General features: G+C 38.3%; 1 protein-coding gene across 1 annotated transcript in view; it reads right to left on the bottom strand.

The window, feature by feature from the left end:
• LOC135089043 (serine/threonine-protein kinase 10-like) overlaps nt 1-15930 on the bottom strand; it is a 146891-nt gene that overhangs the window by 101122 nt on the left and 29839 nt on the right. Inside the window, 3 exon segments of the mRNA XM_063984234.1 lie at nt 3927-4060; nt 5886-5990; nt 5992-6017. Of these exon segments, the coding sequence (XP_063840304.1) occupies nt 3927-4060; nt 5886-5990; nt 5992-6017 (265 nt within the window).

The raw sequence follows: 15930 nt of genomic DNA, 5'->3' as shown, positions 1-15930 counted from the left end.
CAGCCTCCTGCTTTGTCTGTTCATAATATAATGCCAGCAGAGGGTTGTAGTTGTACTACACTAATTCAGTTTACACACTTTTCAACGGGAATATGTTTTAGCACATTTTCTCAAAACAGATTCCCAATTTACCATGTCTAACTTCCCCAAAAGTCATAATATAAGGTTGCTGATTATTTACAATAGTATTCTGTATAAAATTTTAAGGTCATTATTTTTGTATTTGATGTATAGGGCAACCCACTTTTTGTGTCCTTTTTTTGGATGATTCAAATGTCATCTTATATGACAAAATAAACGGTATGTCTCCAGTCTTATTTCTCATTTCTTGAGTTTGGGAACTGCTGCCTAGGCAATCTCTCTCTTCACATGAAGGGGCCTCTAAAAATAGATAGGTAAGGTAAATCAGAAAAAGGGGAGCTTGGGAAGTAATGATAAGGGAGAATAAATGAGTGAGGAAAGGAATTTTAGTGGAAGAAAAAGTCTTTGGGGGTTTACCCTGGTGCTGGGAGATTTGGTGTGTATAAGAGGTATAGTTCTTGCTCCTGACTTTACAAAGGAGGAAGAGTGAGTTGGGGCATTTCCTGATCCCATCTCAGTGGGCCATTCCTCGCCCCACTAGATGGAGCATCTACACCAAGGACAGGCCCAGCCATCCCCACTTGTCCCCATACAACCACTGAGCCCCTTGCCACCATGGCCCTGAGCAAGATAGCTAGCTGTATTTATTGAATAGTATACATTCATTTACAAATATCAGTGTTACAATTTTCCTGTGTGGTTGTGAAAATTATGTTCTAGGGGCAAATTCATGTTGTATTTTACATAAGAATCTTGTGGCATGATTGCAAGTCCACAATGGAGAGCAAGCACCCTCATCCTCAGATAAGGGAGCAGCATTGTGGTCACTTGCATGATGCTCACAGGTTTCAAGTTTTCACCACCTCCAATTTGTGTAACTGATTTTTACAGGTATTTATTCTATTTTTGATGTAAGATGATTGTGCTTCTTGGAGAGCACCATTTCACATTTCACATTGCTGGGTGGGAAATGTGTGAGTGTGATAACTAATAAAGAATGGGTATACTGTGTAATTGTTTGGAGCATGGGTGGGAGGGTATTTAAGGCATTTACACCATATACAATAGGGAGGGTGGCCACCATGATACAGTGGGACCACATGCCAAGGAGTCCTTGGGCACAGATTTGAATCCTGACCATGGTCCAAGGGCAGGAAGGGCATCCGCTCTTGGTAATGGTTCCCAGATAAAAATACCAAAATTCATTAGGAAGCACTGTCCTAGCCCTAACAGACTAGGGAAACCAAACCTAACCCGCCCAATGCCAACAACACGAATTTACGGTGTCTTGCATACCTGCACTCAGTGTCAATACTGTGAATTTACAGCAGCAATTAAAAAAATATTAGACTATTTATCTGTTAATTGAACTTGACAAAAAACACATTGCATGTACTCCAAACATTACTCTAGCCTGTCAATGTGCATGACAAGAAACACTAGGAAGCACAATGACTTGTGATTTCAGAGTAATGAGTGTGATGCAAGTTGTGCCTGGAGAGCTGCTTCAGAGAATACCACACACTTCTTTACTTCTAGTGATTCAGTACAGCTTATAAATAGTATCTTTATGACAAACAACACAAAAGTGCCACCATCCTGGTGAACTAGCATTCAACTTTGCTATCCTCCATGGCCTAGAGCAATTGGTGCAACACCCAACTTGTATTCCTGACTGTCTTGGAGATATGCCCAACATTCTTGACCTATTCCTAACCTCTAATCCTTCTGCTTATGCTGTTACCCTCTCTTCTCCATTGGGCTTCTCTGATCACAATCTCACATCTGCATCTTGTCCTATCACTTAAATCCTTCCTCAGGATCCCCCTAAGCAGAGGTGCTTCTGGCATTTTGCCTCTGCTAGTTGGGAGGACCTGAGGTATTATGCTGATTTTCCTTGGAATGACTACTGCTTCCACGGCAGAGATCCGTCTCTGTGTGCCGAGCGCATAACAGAGGTGATAGTGTCTGGCATGGAGGTGTACATCCTTCACTCTTTTTCTTGACCTAAACCTTCCAAACCTTGGTTTAACACAGCCTGTTCTTGTGCTATACATGATAGAGAGATGGCCCACAAAAGGTACTTGAGCCTTCTATCACCAGAATCTCTTGCACTTTATATTTCTGCCTGGAACTATGCCAAGTCTGTTCTCCAACCAGCCAAAACTCCTTCAGTAATAGGAAGTGTCAAAATCTTTCAAGATCTAACTTCCCTCGTGACTTCTGGCATCTAGCCAAAAACATGTCCAATAACTTTGCTTCTTCTTCTTTCCCTCCTTTATTTCAACCAGATGGCACTACTGCTATCACATCTATCTCTAAAGCTGAACTCTTTGCTCAGACCTTTGCTAAAAACTCTACCTTGGACGATTCAGGGCTTGTTCCTCCCTCTTCTCCACCCTCTGACTACTTCATGCTACCTATTGAAATTCTTTGCAATGATGTTTTCATGCCCTCGCTAGCCTAAACCCTCAGAAAGCTTATGGACCTGATGGGGTCTCTCCTATTGTTCTCTGAAACTGCGTGTCTGTGCTTGCACCTTGCCTAGTCAAACTCTTTCAACTTTATCTGCCAATACTCACCCCATTACATACAACAAGTAGCCTACCAATCATATATACACTGATGCTGTGGTGATTTACCATTACCGAACATCATTCATGAATATTGGTGGCAGCCACAAATTGCTAGCAACATGCACACCACTGGCATCACCATTCATCACATACACACCCACACCAGGAAACTTATAATGTGGGTTTCAAAAATTTTTCACTTTGCTAAACCCCTTCTTACGTTTTCCCACTATATTTACATTATTTTGGATTTTTTAGAAAAAAAAAAAAAAAAAAAAAAAAAAAATCAGCTGGCATCACGGGCAGATCCATGGTTAAAAAGGCCGGCACCACATGGGTTAATCCCCCTCCACCTAATCAAAACTATATACAATAGGAGAGACCATCACATCTGAGGTGTGTAGTAACCTGGTATTAACCAACTTGATGATGAGCAAGTTACCCTCCTTGATGTAACAGCTATACATTGGTAAGTGTTATGCACATTTTATATGTTTAATCAATGTGAAATCATGTTCTTTGTATGCCATTTTCTCTTTCAGGCTGCTTTATCAACATTTCTACAATATAGCTACATTTGTTGCACTTGGTATCATACATTTTAGCTTGAAAACTTACCTTTGACAACAAGGGTCATGGAACCTAAACTTAATCCATATTTTGACATTAGTTATGCGTTTCATTACACAAGAATTCATAATACCATCAATTCAAATGGAATCTAACTGCTCGTATCATCAGGACTTCCCTGTCCACACACACACACACACACACACACACACACACAGAGAGAGAGAGAGAGAGAGAGAGAGAGAGAGAGAGAGAGAGAGAGAGAGAGAGAGAGAGAGAGAGAGAGAGAGAGAGAGAGAGAGAGAGAGAGAGAGAGAGAGAGAGAGAGAGAGAGAGAGAGAGAGAGAGAGAGAGAGAGAGAGAGAGAGAGAGAGAGAGAGAGAGAGAGAGAGAGAGAGAGAGAGAGAGAGAGAGAGAGAGAGAGAGAGAGAGAGAAAATGCAATTGACCTCATAGAATATCCTAGCTTCTCTATCATGGTGTTAATAAGGGTGAATTTAGCCTGAACATCAATGTTTAGCATGACAATCTATCCCATCATGGCATGCTATTGATCATAAATAGCAAGATAGTGAGAGGAGCCTATATTTGTCACGATTTGGAACTGAGTATAGCAAAGCATAAAAGCTATAATAAAAACTAATGGCTTTTTGAGTATCCTGATTTTTGAGACTAAAGTGAAGTATATTTAAGAGCTTACTTGGAAGGATAGTCTAGTCTAGGAGGATCAGCTTTCTGAATCTTGAGTATAACACGGACAGGAGATACATCGTGATTTGGAGGATCCATCTGGGCAAATTCAATTAATGATATACCCAGTGACCACACATCAGCCTGCAAGGAAAAAAGAAGTCAAACTGTATTATGACATTTGAACAAGTATTACAGTACACTGATGTTAATCAGTACTTTTAAGACAACTTTCAACTAATCTGTGGGAAACCTGACATGCTAGGCTTCACCAATTATAAAATACTGTGGTCCAAGCATCATACAGTAGTATCCTATATTTCACAGTTTAATTTCAAAGTACAGCACAATACATGAATTGATAATATTGTTAGGAAACACAAGATAGAGCTGTAGAGATGGATAAAACATATGAGGGAAGGTTAGAAGTTAACCATTTGTGCCAGACACAATCGAAAGCTTTTGATGGCTAAGGTAACAACAAATGTTTCACATGAAAGGATGAGCAACAATGAGTAAGGAAAATTACTTTACCAGAGGATCATCCTTTATTGAAACCATACTAACAATCACAAAGAAGGTTGAAAATAGACTGATGCTTTAGTCTTCCTCTTGAGGATAGACTCAAAAGCTTTAGAAGGACAGTAAATCAAAACTATAGGTTGGTAGTATGAAGGAGTACAACAGCCAATCCTTCATGTCACATCACTAAGTCAAGGATACAGATGCACAATCTTCACAATGTTGCATTTTAAACATAGCCTGGTAAAGTATTTTGTGCATTCAACTTGTTTTCAATCTTAAAATGTCTTACTGCCAACTTTAACACTGCTGATGCCATTTATTATGTAACTCAGTTTCAATCAACCATAGTGCAACCTAAAGGGATGGAAATGCTGAAACACCCCCTTAAGTTAGGATCAACCATGATCTCACCCACAAGTCATACTTAACTACCCTGCCTAACCCATCTCAAGTTAAGCAGTAAAGTATATATACAGTGGAACCTTGCTTACCGAACATCTCCCTTTTCAAACAAATCAGCTTTCAAGCAAAATTTTGAACTCATAATCACTTTAGTTGCCATGCAATAATTAAGTTCGCGAACAAAGTTACTTGATTTCAAAATACTAAAATATAAAACAAAAGCTGTCATTTATTACTAATTTATAGTTTCTATAAGTATTTCCTTCATTTTTATGTTTTTGGAGGAGGGACACAATGGATAAGACAGTAATTCAATCTTTCAAATATATAAAGGTGATCCTGTTGAAGAGCCTCAATGTAAACAGTTCCATCAAGGCTGCTCTACTGGTGATCTGGCTTTCCTTACTGACTCTTGCTCATCCTCTTTTAGAGATTTTGGTGAAACTTTTGCTGTTGTCTTAGACATATTAAAAGCTTTTGATAGAGTCTGGCACAAAGCTTTGATTTCCAAACTACCTTCCTACAGCTTCTATGAAAACTCTTACTTTATATGACCATTGAGAATTCACTCCTCATTTTTTATCTCACATATCATAACCCTACTTTTGTTTAAATTCACTTTCAACTTTGGTTTTCTGCACATTGGCAAATGCATTTAAGAGCTTTTGTAGAGTTACTCATTTTCAAATTCTTAATCAATATTCAAAATAAAGAAATAAAGTGACTAAAAAAATTCATCCTTTTTCAGCATTGGATTGTCTGAATGATTATCTAATTTGCTATAATACATTTGTTTGCTAATTGCAGTTGCAAGCAATAAATGGTATCAGGTGTTAAAACAACACAATGTCAGCTGTCTCAAATTATCAGAAAACTATGACAATGTCTACAACACCAAAAGTAAAAAAGTTGGTGCTGTAGAAAGAAAAATGCTTTTAATGTGCAAAAAAGCCACTACAAGATTGTGCCTGTAACTAGACCCTGATGATTAGATGGCTAAGAAGCTTACTTAAAATAAAAATGTTGAAGGCAAAATACTCACTTTATAATCATATTTGGCATCAATGAAAGTTTCACACAAGATGACTTCAGGGGCTAGCCAATATGGAGTTCCTATGAATGTTCCTCTTTTGTCATAGGTGTTCTTTATTTTTGGCAGAGACTCCAAAATCAGCTGTGGATGAAAACAGAAAAAATTAATCACATATAATGAAGCAAACTCATAACTGTAAAACATTCACTCATATATTAAAGTACCCATGGATAAGCCACCTAATAATAACAAAAATTCTGAACAATTATAAAACAATTATTCAAAGAGAATAGCTTTTAACCAAAAATAAATAAATTAATTGAAAAATTAAGGAAAAGCAGACCATTTATCAACAACATATAGCTATCTTATGGTTACAATATTCTACATATTTATTCATTACTGTTGTGATTCCAAAATAGAAAAAGTTATTAAACTAAATGATGATAAACATTTATTTTGAGCAGTATTGCAACCCTATAGTTTCTGAATAAAGAATAAAACAGCTTTACACAACCTTGTACTGTACATATTTGAGCAAAACTCTTTTTATCCAAAACTATTTAATCTGCAAGAGAAAAGAAATAAATTTTCATGTTTTCCAAAACAAGGAATTGAATAATTTTCAACATCAAAACAAAGCCATTAACTTATTATTACTCTGACATTTCTATTCGATTCTCATTTTTGTGACTAGCATTTAAGTATGCCTAATACTGGCAACTTCTTAGTCATCAGTATTTTTTGTTTTCTCATATCACATTAAACATAATACATACAAATGCTCTTTGTAATTAAATTACAAAGATTACATGATATGTTTACACCTCCTACACCGTCAAACTGAACTTTATTCTGCAGAAATGTGTGCAAATAATCTCAACTTATAATAATTTTCAACTCTTCTGAAAAAAAAATTGAAATATAGAGAGTGTTCAGTAATCACTCCCATATCCAACTACACTTTACAACTGTTTGTCAACATACAACTGAGTTACATTATGAGTAACTAGTCACATGTTGATCATAATTTTATAGGTAAAAATGTTTGGCATATTAATCATACAGGTGACTAGGTGTACATAAGATGTCCTCTCCTCTGTATGGTGTCCTATAAACAGATATAATAATAATACATACATGCACACATACTGGTCTGTCTCCCTACAAAAAGTGGGGTAGCCAAGACAAGGCACATAACTTTCATATAACTTCCTTAGCCTCTTGATTCCATGATGAAGAGGAGAAAGCACATCTACCTTCACTTTCCATGGGTCAGCAGAGCAACTTAAAAAGTTTGATCCAGAACAAGGCTCCTTTATAGCATGAACCCTCTCCTAACAACTGAATGCCCAACACATGCATGAAGCTACTGATGTGTGGCACCTCCCTCAGAGGTCATGGGGCCACATCATTCCTCGTGCACTCACAACCACTGTCCATTCATTTCTGTCACACACCATCATTCTACTATGCTCCACTGTCAGTCTTCTTTCCTTTAACCCTCAAACTGCTGTGATTGCTTATATAATCAAGCCTCTCTTTTCCTGTAACAATGTGAATGCTTACATAGTCATGAATTTTCACAGCAAATATTTTGAATTTTTGTGGCACACTTCCTTTTTAAAGTGTGTTTTAGTGATCACAGGCCATTTTTTTCTTTCACCACAAAAGCTATAGAGGCAATGACAAGGGCCAACATTAATTTTTTTGCAAGATTTTGGAGATATCTGGCAGCCCTCATAACCCACTGGGTAGAATGCCCACACTCCACATAAAATAATCATAGTGGTGGAAGAGAAAATGGAGGTTGTAAAGGCAAACTTGAGTATAATAAAAAAAATGGACTTTACATAAAGAAATCAAAAGAAGGAATTATGCTGTATGTAATTATTTATATCTTGGATACAATACATCATGATATACCTATTTGTGTGTGTGTGTGTGTGTGTGTGTGTGTGTGTGATGTAGCTGAGGAGGAAAAGAACAGGGGGCAAGAAGAACAGGATGCAAGGAAATGGAGAGGGTAGAAGTGCAAAGAGAATGAATGGAGGAAGAATGGAAAGGAGTAGAGGGCAGAAAAAAGAACATTTATTCCTCAATACTTCCTCTCTCCTTCTAATTCTTTACTTGATTCTTTACTTGCAGCTTATTCTTCTTTTAACTTTTTCCCCATACTCCCATCCTCTGCCTTACCCTTTACTTCATTTCTTTACCCCATGTACTCTCCTTCCCTGTTACAAACTACCTTCTTCTTCCTTCCTCCCTCTACTCAACTATGTTTTTTCCTTCCCATATTCCTTTCCTTTCCCTTCCTCTTTGGTCTTGTCTCAAACCTTTTTCCCTGTCACCTCCCCTTTCCCTACCTGTCAAAGTTAGGGGACAAGGCACTCATTCCATGTCATTCATCCTTAATCCTTCATCACTCTTTTTCATTCATAATTCCATTTTCATTCTCAATCAGTCTCATCTATTTAGCAATCCTTAGGATTGTTCTTACAGAGAGAGAGAGAGAGAGAGAGAGAGAGAGAGAGAGAGAGAGAGAGAGAGAGAGAGTGAGAGAGAGAGAGAGAGAGAGAGAGAGAGAGAGAGAGAGAGAGAGAGAGAGAGAGAGAGAGAGACACACACACACACACACACACACACACACACACACACACACACACACACACACACACACACACACGACAAGAGCACTGTGCTCCTATGAGATTCAGCTGTTTACCCTGGTTGTTGCCTACTGCCTTAAAAAGAAGGATGCCTAGATAATATTATGTGCACAAAGGGAAGGGGAGCTGCTAGTGTGTGTCCTGTCTCAAAATTATCCCATAAACATATTTGTTCTGGTGGAAAAAGGATGATCTCAACCAATGCACCATGGATGAAGGTAATGTAAACAAACCCTTATCTACTCATGCTCCAACTCACAACCTAGAGGTATTTCTATAGAAACCCCTCTTGGGTTAATGCAACTTGGCAAGTCAAGTGGAATGAGGGATTTCTCTGGACTTAAAAAAAATCAAATATGAGAAGGAATGTTAATATTGAGGGGTAAAGAACAATGAGAGAGTTGGTTGCTGGAATTTTGGAAAAGCAGGATAAATTAATGGAATTTTGGAAAAGCAGGATAATCAAAGACAATGATAACCTGAAAAAGTATGAAGAATATGATAGAGTTCAAAAGGTAAACAGTGAGATGAAGGTAAGTTTGGGAAAACTAAAGGAAGAGGAGAAGCACTGAAGAAGGGCATAAGCAAGAGGGACATCAAGAAGCAGTTTTCCATATAGAACTGTTGAAGTTTGGAATGCATTGGACAGAGAAAAGGTTGAAGCAACAACGATACATAATTTCAAGATAAATTTGGATAAATTTTGGAATAGAGATGGGACATCACAAGCATAGCTCCTTTCCCATATGTCACAACTAGGTAAATACAACTGGATAAGAACACACACACACACACACTAACACATACACTAATGTGGATGGTTTAGTTTCAGTGATGGATGAAATGAATGAATTTATAAAAGCATATGAACCAGACATCATGGTAATGGTAGAAACTAAACTAAGAGATTCAGAAACACCAAATTTAGGAGGGGGAAAGTACAATATGTGGATAAGAAACAGATGTCGGAAAGGAGAAGGTGGAGTGATGATGCTTGCTAAAAAGGGTATCAGGGTGGAGAGTGTGGAAAAGGCAGAAGGCTTGGTGGAAGGCCTAAACTTACAATTAATAAATGGAAGAAGAGGATTGTGATATGTCACAGTGGTGTATGTCCCACCAATAACAAAGACCTGGAATAGACAAGAGCATGAACAGTTGCTGAGTGAGACAAAAGAATGGCTTGTAAAGAAAATTAAAGAAAACAACAAAATTGTTATAATGGGAGATTTTAATTCTAAAGAGATAAATTAGGAGGAGTGGAACACAAGAGGAGGAGAAGACTCATGGGGAGATAAGGTTCTCAAACTGGCAATGAACAATATTATGACACAGTGAGTTGAGGAAAACACTAGATACAGAGGAGGAGAGGAGCCAACAAGACTTGATTGGTATTATCAAAAGAAACAGATATTATAGAAGACATGAACTATAGTTGTCTACTAGGAAAAAGCAACCATGTCATGATAAGGTTTTGTATTAAAGAAAAAAGAGAGGAAAGTAGATGTGAAGATTATAAAAGTGAAAGATTTAATTATGGTAAGTCAAATTTTGAACAAATGAGGAGATACTTTGGTGAAGCGGACTGGAGTACACTTATCACAGCAAGTAATGTGCAAAAGAAATGAGAAGCTTTCATCAATATTTATGAAGAGGGAGTGAAAAGATATGTACCAAAAGTAGAGACAAAGAGAAGATATAACAATGACTGGTATAATAGAAGATGTGAAACAGCTAGGAAGGAGAGAGAAAAGGCATGGGATAGATGGTGGAGAAAAAATACGCAGGAGCTATGGCAAAACTACACAACTACAAAAAATTAATATGTAAGGGTTATTAGAGAAGAAAGGAAAAATTATGAGAAAGATGTTATGGACAAATGGAAAGAGGAACCAAAACTATTCTTCAGATATGTGAACAGCAAAATGAAAAATTGAGAAGGAATAAGCAGATTGAAGGTGAATGGTCAAATGTGTGAAGATCCGGCTGAACTGGCAGAGATAATGAACAGTTTTCAATCAGTATTCACAAAAGAGAAAACATTTGTGTGGCAGAGTGAGATGAGTGAAAAAATGGGTCTGGGGGAAATCTAAGTGACTGAAGAGGATGCCCAGAAACAGATGGAGGGAGTAGACATTAGGAAGGCCCCTGAACCTGATGGTGTGTCAGGATGGATACTAAAGGAGTGCAATCAGCAGTTGACATGGGTAGTACATAATATTACTGAAAGCTCCCTAATTGAAAGCAGAGTCTCAATTGAATGGAAGAGAGCCAACATAGTGCCAATATACAAAGGTGGTAGTAAAGAGGAGCCCTTAAACTATAGACCTGTGTCTCTAACAAGTGTGGTGTGCAAAATGTATGAAAGATTGGTGAAGGATAAATGGATACAGTACCTAGAAGGAAATTAAGTGATAATAAAGCAACAATTTGGATTTAGGAGAGGGAGATTATGTGTTACAAACTTACTGAGTTTTTATTCTAGAGTGGTGAATAAAAGGCAAGAAAGAGATGGATGGGCTGATTGTGTTTATTTAGACCTGAAGAAGTGCCACACAGGAAATTGTTGTGGAAGTTGAAGCATAATGGTGGGCTAAGGGGGGGGCCTGCTGAGATGGATGGAAAATTTCTTGACAGAGAAATGAGAATGGTGGTAAAAGATCAAAAATCATCATGGAGGAAAGTCATAAGTGGAGTACCCCAAGGCTCAGTACTTGCACCAATCATGTTTGCAGTCTATATAAATGATATGACGGAGAGTGTGAACAGCTACGAGTACATGAGCCTTTTTGCGGATGATGCAAAGTTGCTGAAGAAAGTTGAGAGTGCAGAGGACTGTGGAATGTTACAAGAAGACCTGAACAAGATATCAGAGTGGAGTTATAGATGGGAAATGGAATTTTATTTAAAGAAGTGTAAGGTAATAGAATTTGGAAAAAGTACAAGAAGAGTAAAAGGAAATTATGTGTTGAATGGTGTAAGGTTGGGTGGAGCAGAAGAGGAAAAGGATCTCGGTGTTACAGTGACTGGGAACCTGACCCCAGAGAGACACATTAGCAAAATTACAGGAGAAACCTATAACTTGTTGAGAAGAATAAGGCAAGCCTTTGCATATATGGATGAAGAGATGGTCAGGAAGATGATCATGTCGCTGATAAGACCTAGACTAGAATATGCAGCAGTAGTGTGGTCGCCATACAAGAAAAAGGATATAAGGAAGTTGGAGAGAGTTCAGAGAGCAGCTAAGAAGATGGTACCAAGTATCAGGGACTTGTCATATGAGGAGAGACTGGAAAGGCTACATCTACCAACGTTGGAAAAGAGAAGAGGAAGGGGAGACTTGATTGCGATATATAAAGCATATGAGGAAGTAGAGGAGGTGGACCGGAGCGACTTAATGGTCTGGGATACACGGGACACTAGAGGACATGGGAAGAGGCTGAAGAGGAGTGCTTGTAGAAGAGATGTCAAAAAGTATAGTTTCCCATATAGAAGTATTGATGTATGGAACAGTCTGGATGAGGAGACAGTAAATGCAGAAAGTATACATGGATTCAAGGCTAAGTTGGATATTCAAAGATATGGAGATGGGACAGCATGAGCATAGCTCTTTTCCCATAAAGCACAACTAGGTAAATAGGTAAATACACACAATGTTGCTGTGGTAGACAGTCACTGTTCTCCTAAATCTATTAACAGTGGTGTTCCTCAGGGTTCTGTCCTGTCACCTACTCTCTTCCTATTATTCATCAATGATCTTCTAAACCAAACTTCCTGTCCTATCCATTCCTATGCTGATGATGCCACCCTGCACTTTTCCATGTCTTTTCATAGACATTAAACCCTTCAGGAAGTAAACGGTTCATGCAGGGAAGCCACAGAAAGCCTGACTTCCGATCTCTCTAAAATTTCTGATTGGGGCAGAGCAAACTTGGTATTGTTCAATGCCTCAAAAACTCAATTCCTCCATCTATCAACTCAACACAACTTTCCAGACAACTATCCCCTCTTCTCCAATGACACACAACTTTTCCCCTCTTCTACACTGAACATCCTCAGTCTGTCCTTTACTTATAAACTAAACTGGAAACTTTGTATCTCATCTCTAGCTAAAACACCTTCTATAAAGTTAGGCATTCTGAGACATCTCTGCCAGTTTTTCTCACCCCTCCAGCTGCTAACTCTGTACAAGGGCCTTATCTGTCCATGTATGAAGTATGCTTCACATGGCTGGGAAGGTTCCACTCATACCGCTCTTCTGGAAAGGGTGGAATCTAAAGCTTTTTCATCTCATCAACTCTCCTCTAACTGACTGTCTTCAGCCTCTTTCTCATTGTCGCAATGTTGCATCTCTAGCTATCTTCTACTGCTATTTTCATGCTAACTGCTCTTCTGATCTTGCTGACTGCAAGACCCCCTCCTCCCACAGCCTCGCTGCACAAGACTATCTTTTTTCTTTCACCCCCTACTCTGTCCACATCTCTAAAGCTGTGTCCATACTATTGAGCAGTGCCCAATGGGCAAACAGTATAACCACATCACTATGGGTAGTTGGTGACATCAGAAGCGTAAGAATCACACACACTGATATGGCAACAGAAAGTGCTACCAGATTAGTGCAAACCCTTCACTCATGGACAGAGCCCATCAGGCTCTGCCCTCATGGGGCAACATCTGACTGTAGTCTCAAGAGGTGGTTCTGTGGGGCAGTTCAGGTCATTCAGTAGGCAATAATCGGACAGGGAAGTATAAGAGTGGCCTCACCATGCGTAGCACAGCAGACAAGAAAAAAATAGCCTTGTGTTGGATAATTCTTGCAGTTAGTGTGGAGAAAAAAAAAAAAAAAAAAAAAAAAAAAAATCAGAGCACAGAAGAGAGTGTCATGTAAAGGATGCCTCCATAGATGAGAAGAGTTGGGAAGTCATGTGACTTTATTACATGAACTTCATGATGAAAATGAAAATGATTTCATCCAGTTCACAAGAATGGATGTAAACAGTTTCTATACTCTCCTTGCAAAAGTAGAACCATACATAACAAAGCAGGTTACCCACTTGTGGCAGAGTATATGTACGGAGGCTTGTCTTGAAGCAACACTCAGATTCTTAGCATCTAGGTGTTCATACTCAGTGATGCAGTACTCTACGAGAATAGCAGTGTTTGTCCCTCAATATATCATAAACATGTCAAGCTATGAATAGTTCTCTTAGATAATTACTTAAAGGTGAGTGGTTGTTTAAAACACTTGTACACATAAAAAAATCTTATTTTTTCCTCATTAGTTTTAAATCATGCAAATAACTGAGAACCAACTTTATTCAGCTAAAGTACATATTGCATACTGAGCCCTATGCACAATCATATCAGTCACCCATTATAGAGACACATGTGTGCGTATTTAAATTAATATCAATAATGTCATTTATACCAATTATATATGCCTAAATACACATACACTCTTCTACTAAAAACACCTATGACCACATCCTGCAATACACACCATTTTTTGGGGAGTGGGGGATTGGTACACAGTATACTGCACAAGAAAAGTTGCAATAATTTATAGAAACAATCCAGCGTGTGAATAGCCATATACAACACAATGATGCTACTCTTTAAACACTGACGAAGATGAAAGCTGACCAAGTTTAGCCAGGGAAAATCACATCATACATGAGTTTTTGTGCAAAAATTTTTGTTTCTGTGGTCAGTTGCCAAAGATTGTTTGCAACTATGTTAGCAAATGTGCTGAAGTCCAGAGCAGTGTCTTGTGTAGACAACAAATCCCTCAGTTGATGGAGAGCTTCCTGAATAACATCATCTGTATCATCACATATTAATTTGGCTGATCGCTTGCTAGTAGACAGTGTAGGTAAAATGTGATGTTTGGTTGAACTTGTGGCTACCCTAGGACATGCAGTGGACTCTGCAGACTGAGACATTACTGGTCCTCTTGGTGCAGGAGAGGTTGCATCTTCTCCCATCAGTAATGGATTGTTGAAAATCTAGAATGTTGAGAATAGAAAACTGTACTGCACATATAATAAATACATGTATGAAAATATAAACAAATATTTGAGAGAGAGAGAGAGAGAGAGAGAGAGAGAGAGAGAGAGAGAGAGAGAGAGAGAGAGAGAGAGAGAGAGAGAGAGAGAGAGAGAGAGAGAGAGAGAGAGAGAGAGAGAGAGAGAGAGAGAGAGAGAGATACTGAAATAAGTGAAATCCATAAAATGCCCAATAACATAACCTTATTTGAAACTTCATAAAATGCCCAATAACATGACCTTATTTGAAACTTCATTGTCATAACTTTATACATTTCATTTACAGACACCAACAACACCAGAGCAGTGGATGTGTGTGGCACTAGGCTTTCTGAGAAGATGGCTTTCTGAGAAGATGGGATTTCCCAAACTATTTTAGACTATTGACAAGAAACGTGTCAATGAGGCCTCCACGTTATAGTGGTTCATACTTTTAGAGTTACAAAGGCACCAACAGCATTGTACTCCTTGCCATATGTGATGCAAATTTTGAATTTATATATGTCAACATAGGTACAAATGGCAGAGTATCAGATGGAGGAGTGAGGGACAAGTGCAGTATCAGTAGCCACATTGTAAGTCATACTGCTTATCTGCCAGGGGATCAAATGATTACAGGAAGTTGTATGACATTACCATATGTTTTTGTGGCAGATGACACATTTCCTTTGCACCAGCACATCTTGAAACCCTTTCCTTATAGAAATCAGTCTAGATGAGAATGCATTTTCTCATAGCGTCTTTCCAGAGCAAGGCATACAGTGGAAAATGCATATGGCATTTTGGCCAACAGATTTCGCATGTTTCTGTCGCCTAATGATCTATCTCCACCAAAGATTGACACTATTGTTTTAGCATGTACCAGTTTGCATAACTTCCTGCGGAGAGACCATGTGTGCCATTGCATGGCTGAAGGATGTTTAGATGTGTCAATAGGACACATTATTCCTGGAAACTGGCAACAAACTCCTGAGTTACCAGGACTACAGAGGGTAAGCCAGAATAACATGACCAATGCTATGAATATCCGTGAATATTATATGGAGTACTTCAATGGTGAAGGTACAGTGCCAATAGATAGGTGAAGAGTAATTGTGTAGGAAGTCTATATACCTAAGTATATATAAATGTTATGCATTGCCTTCATATGCATTACTTAATGAACTTTGTAGTCATGGGATGGTACACAGATGGGAAACAAATAAAATGAACCTTAACATATGTTTTCTTCCTTTTTTTTTTTTTTTACCAGTACTACATGAACTTCAATATCATTCCTCGTTATTATTGCTATTGTTCATAATGGAAATATAATTCATTCTGTTGCACAACCCTTTTATGTGC

The sequence above is a fragment of the Scylla paramamosain genome, chromosome 3 (assembly GCF_035594125.1).
Source record: "Scylla paramamosain isolate STU-SP2022 chromosome 3, ASM3559412v1, whole genome shotgun sequence".
Taxonomy (NCBI): Eukaryota; Metazoa; Arthropoda; class Malacostraca; order Decapoda; family Portunidae; genus Scylla; species Scylla paramamosain.
This window is presented reverse-complemented; position numbering and strand designations above follow the sequence as displayed.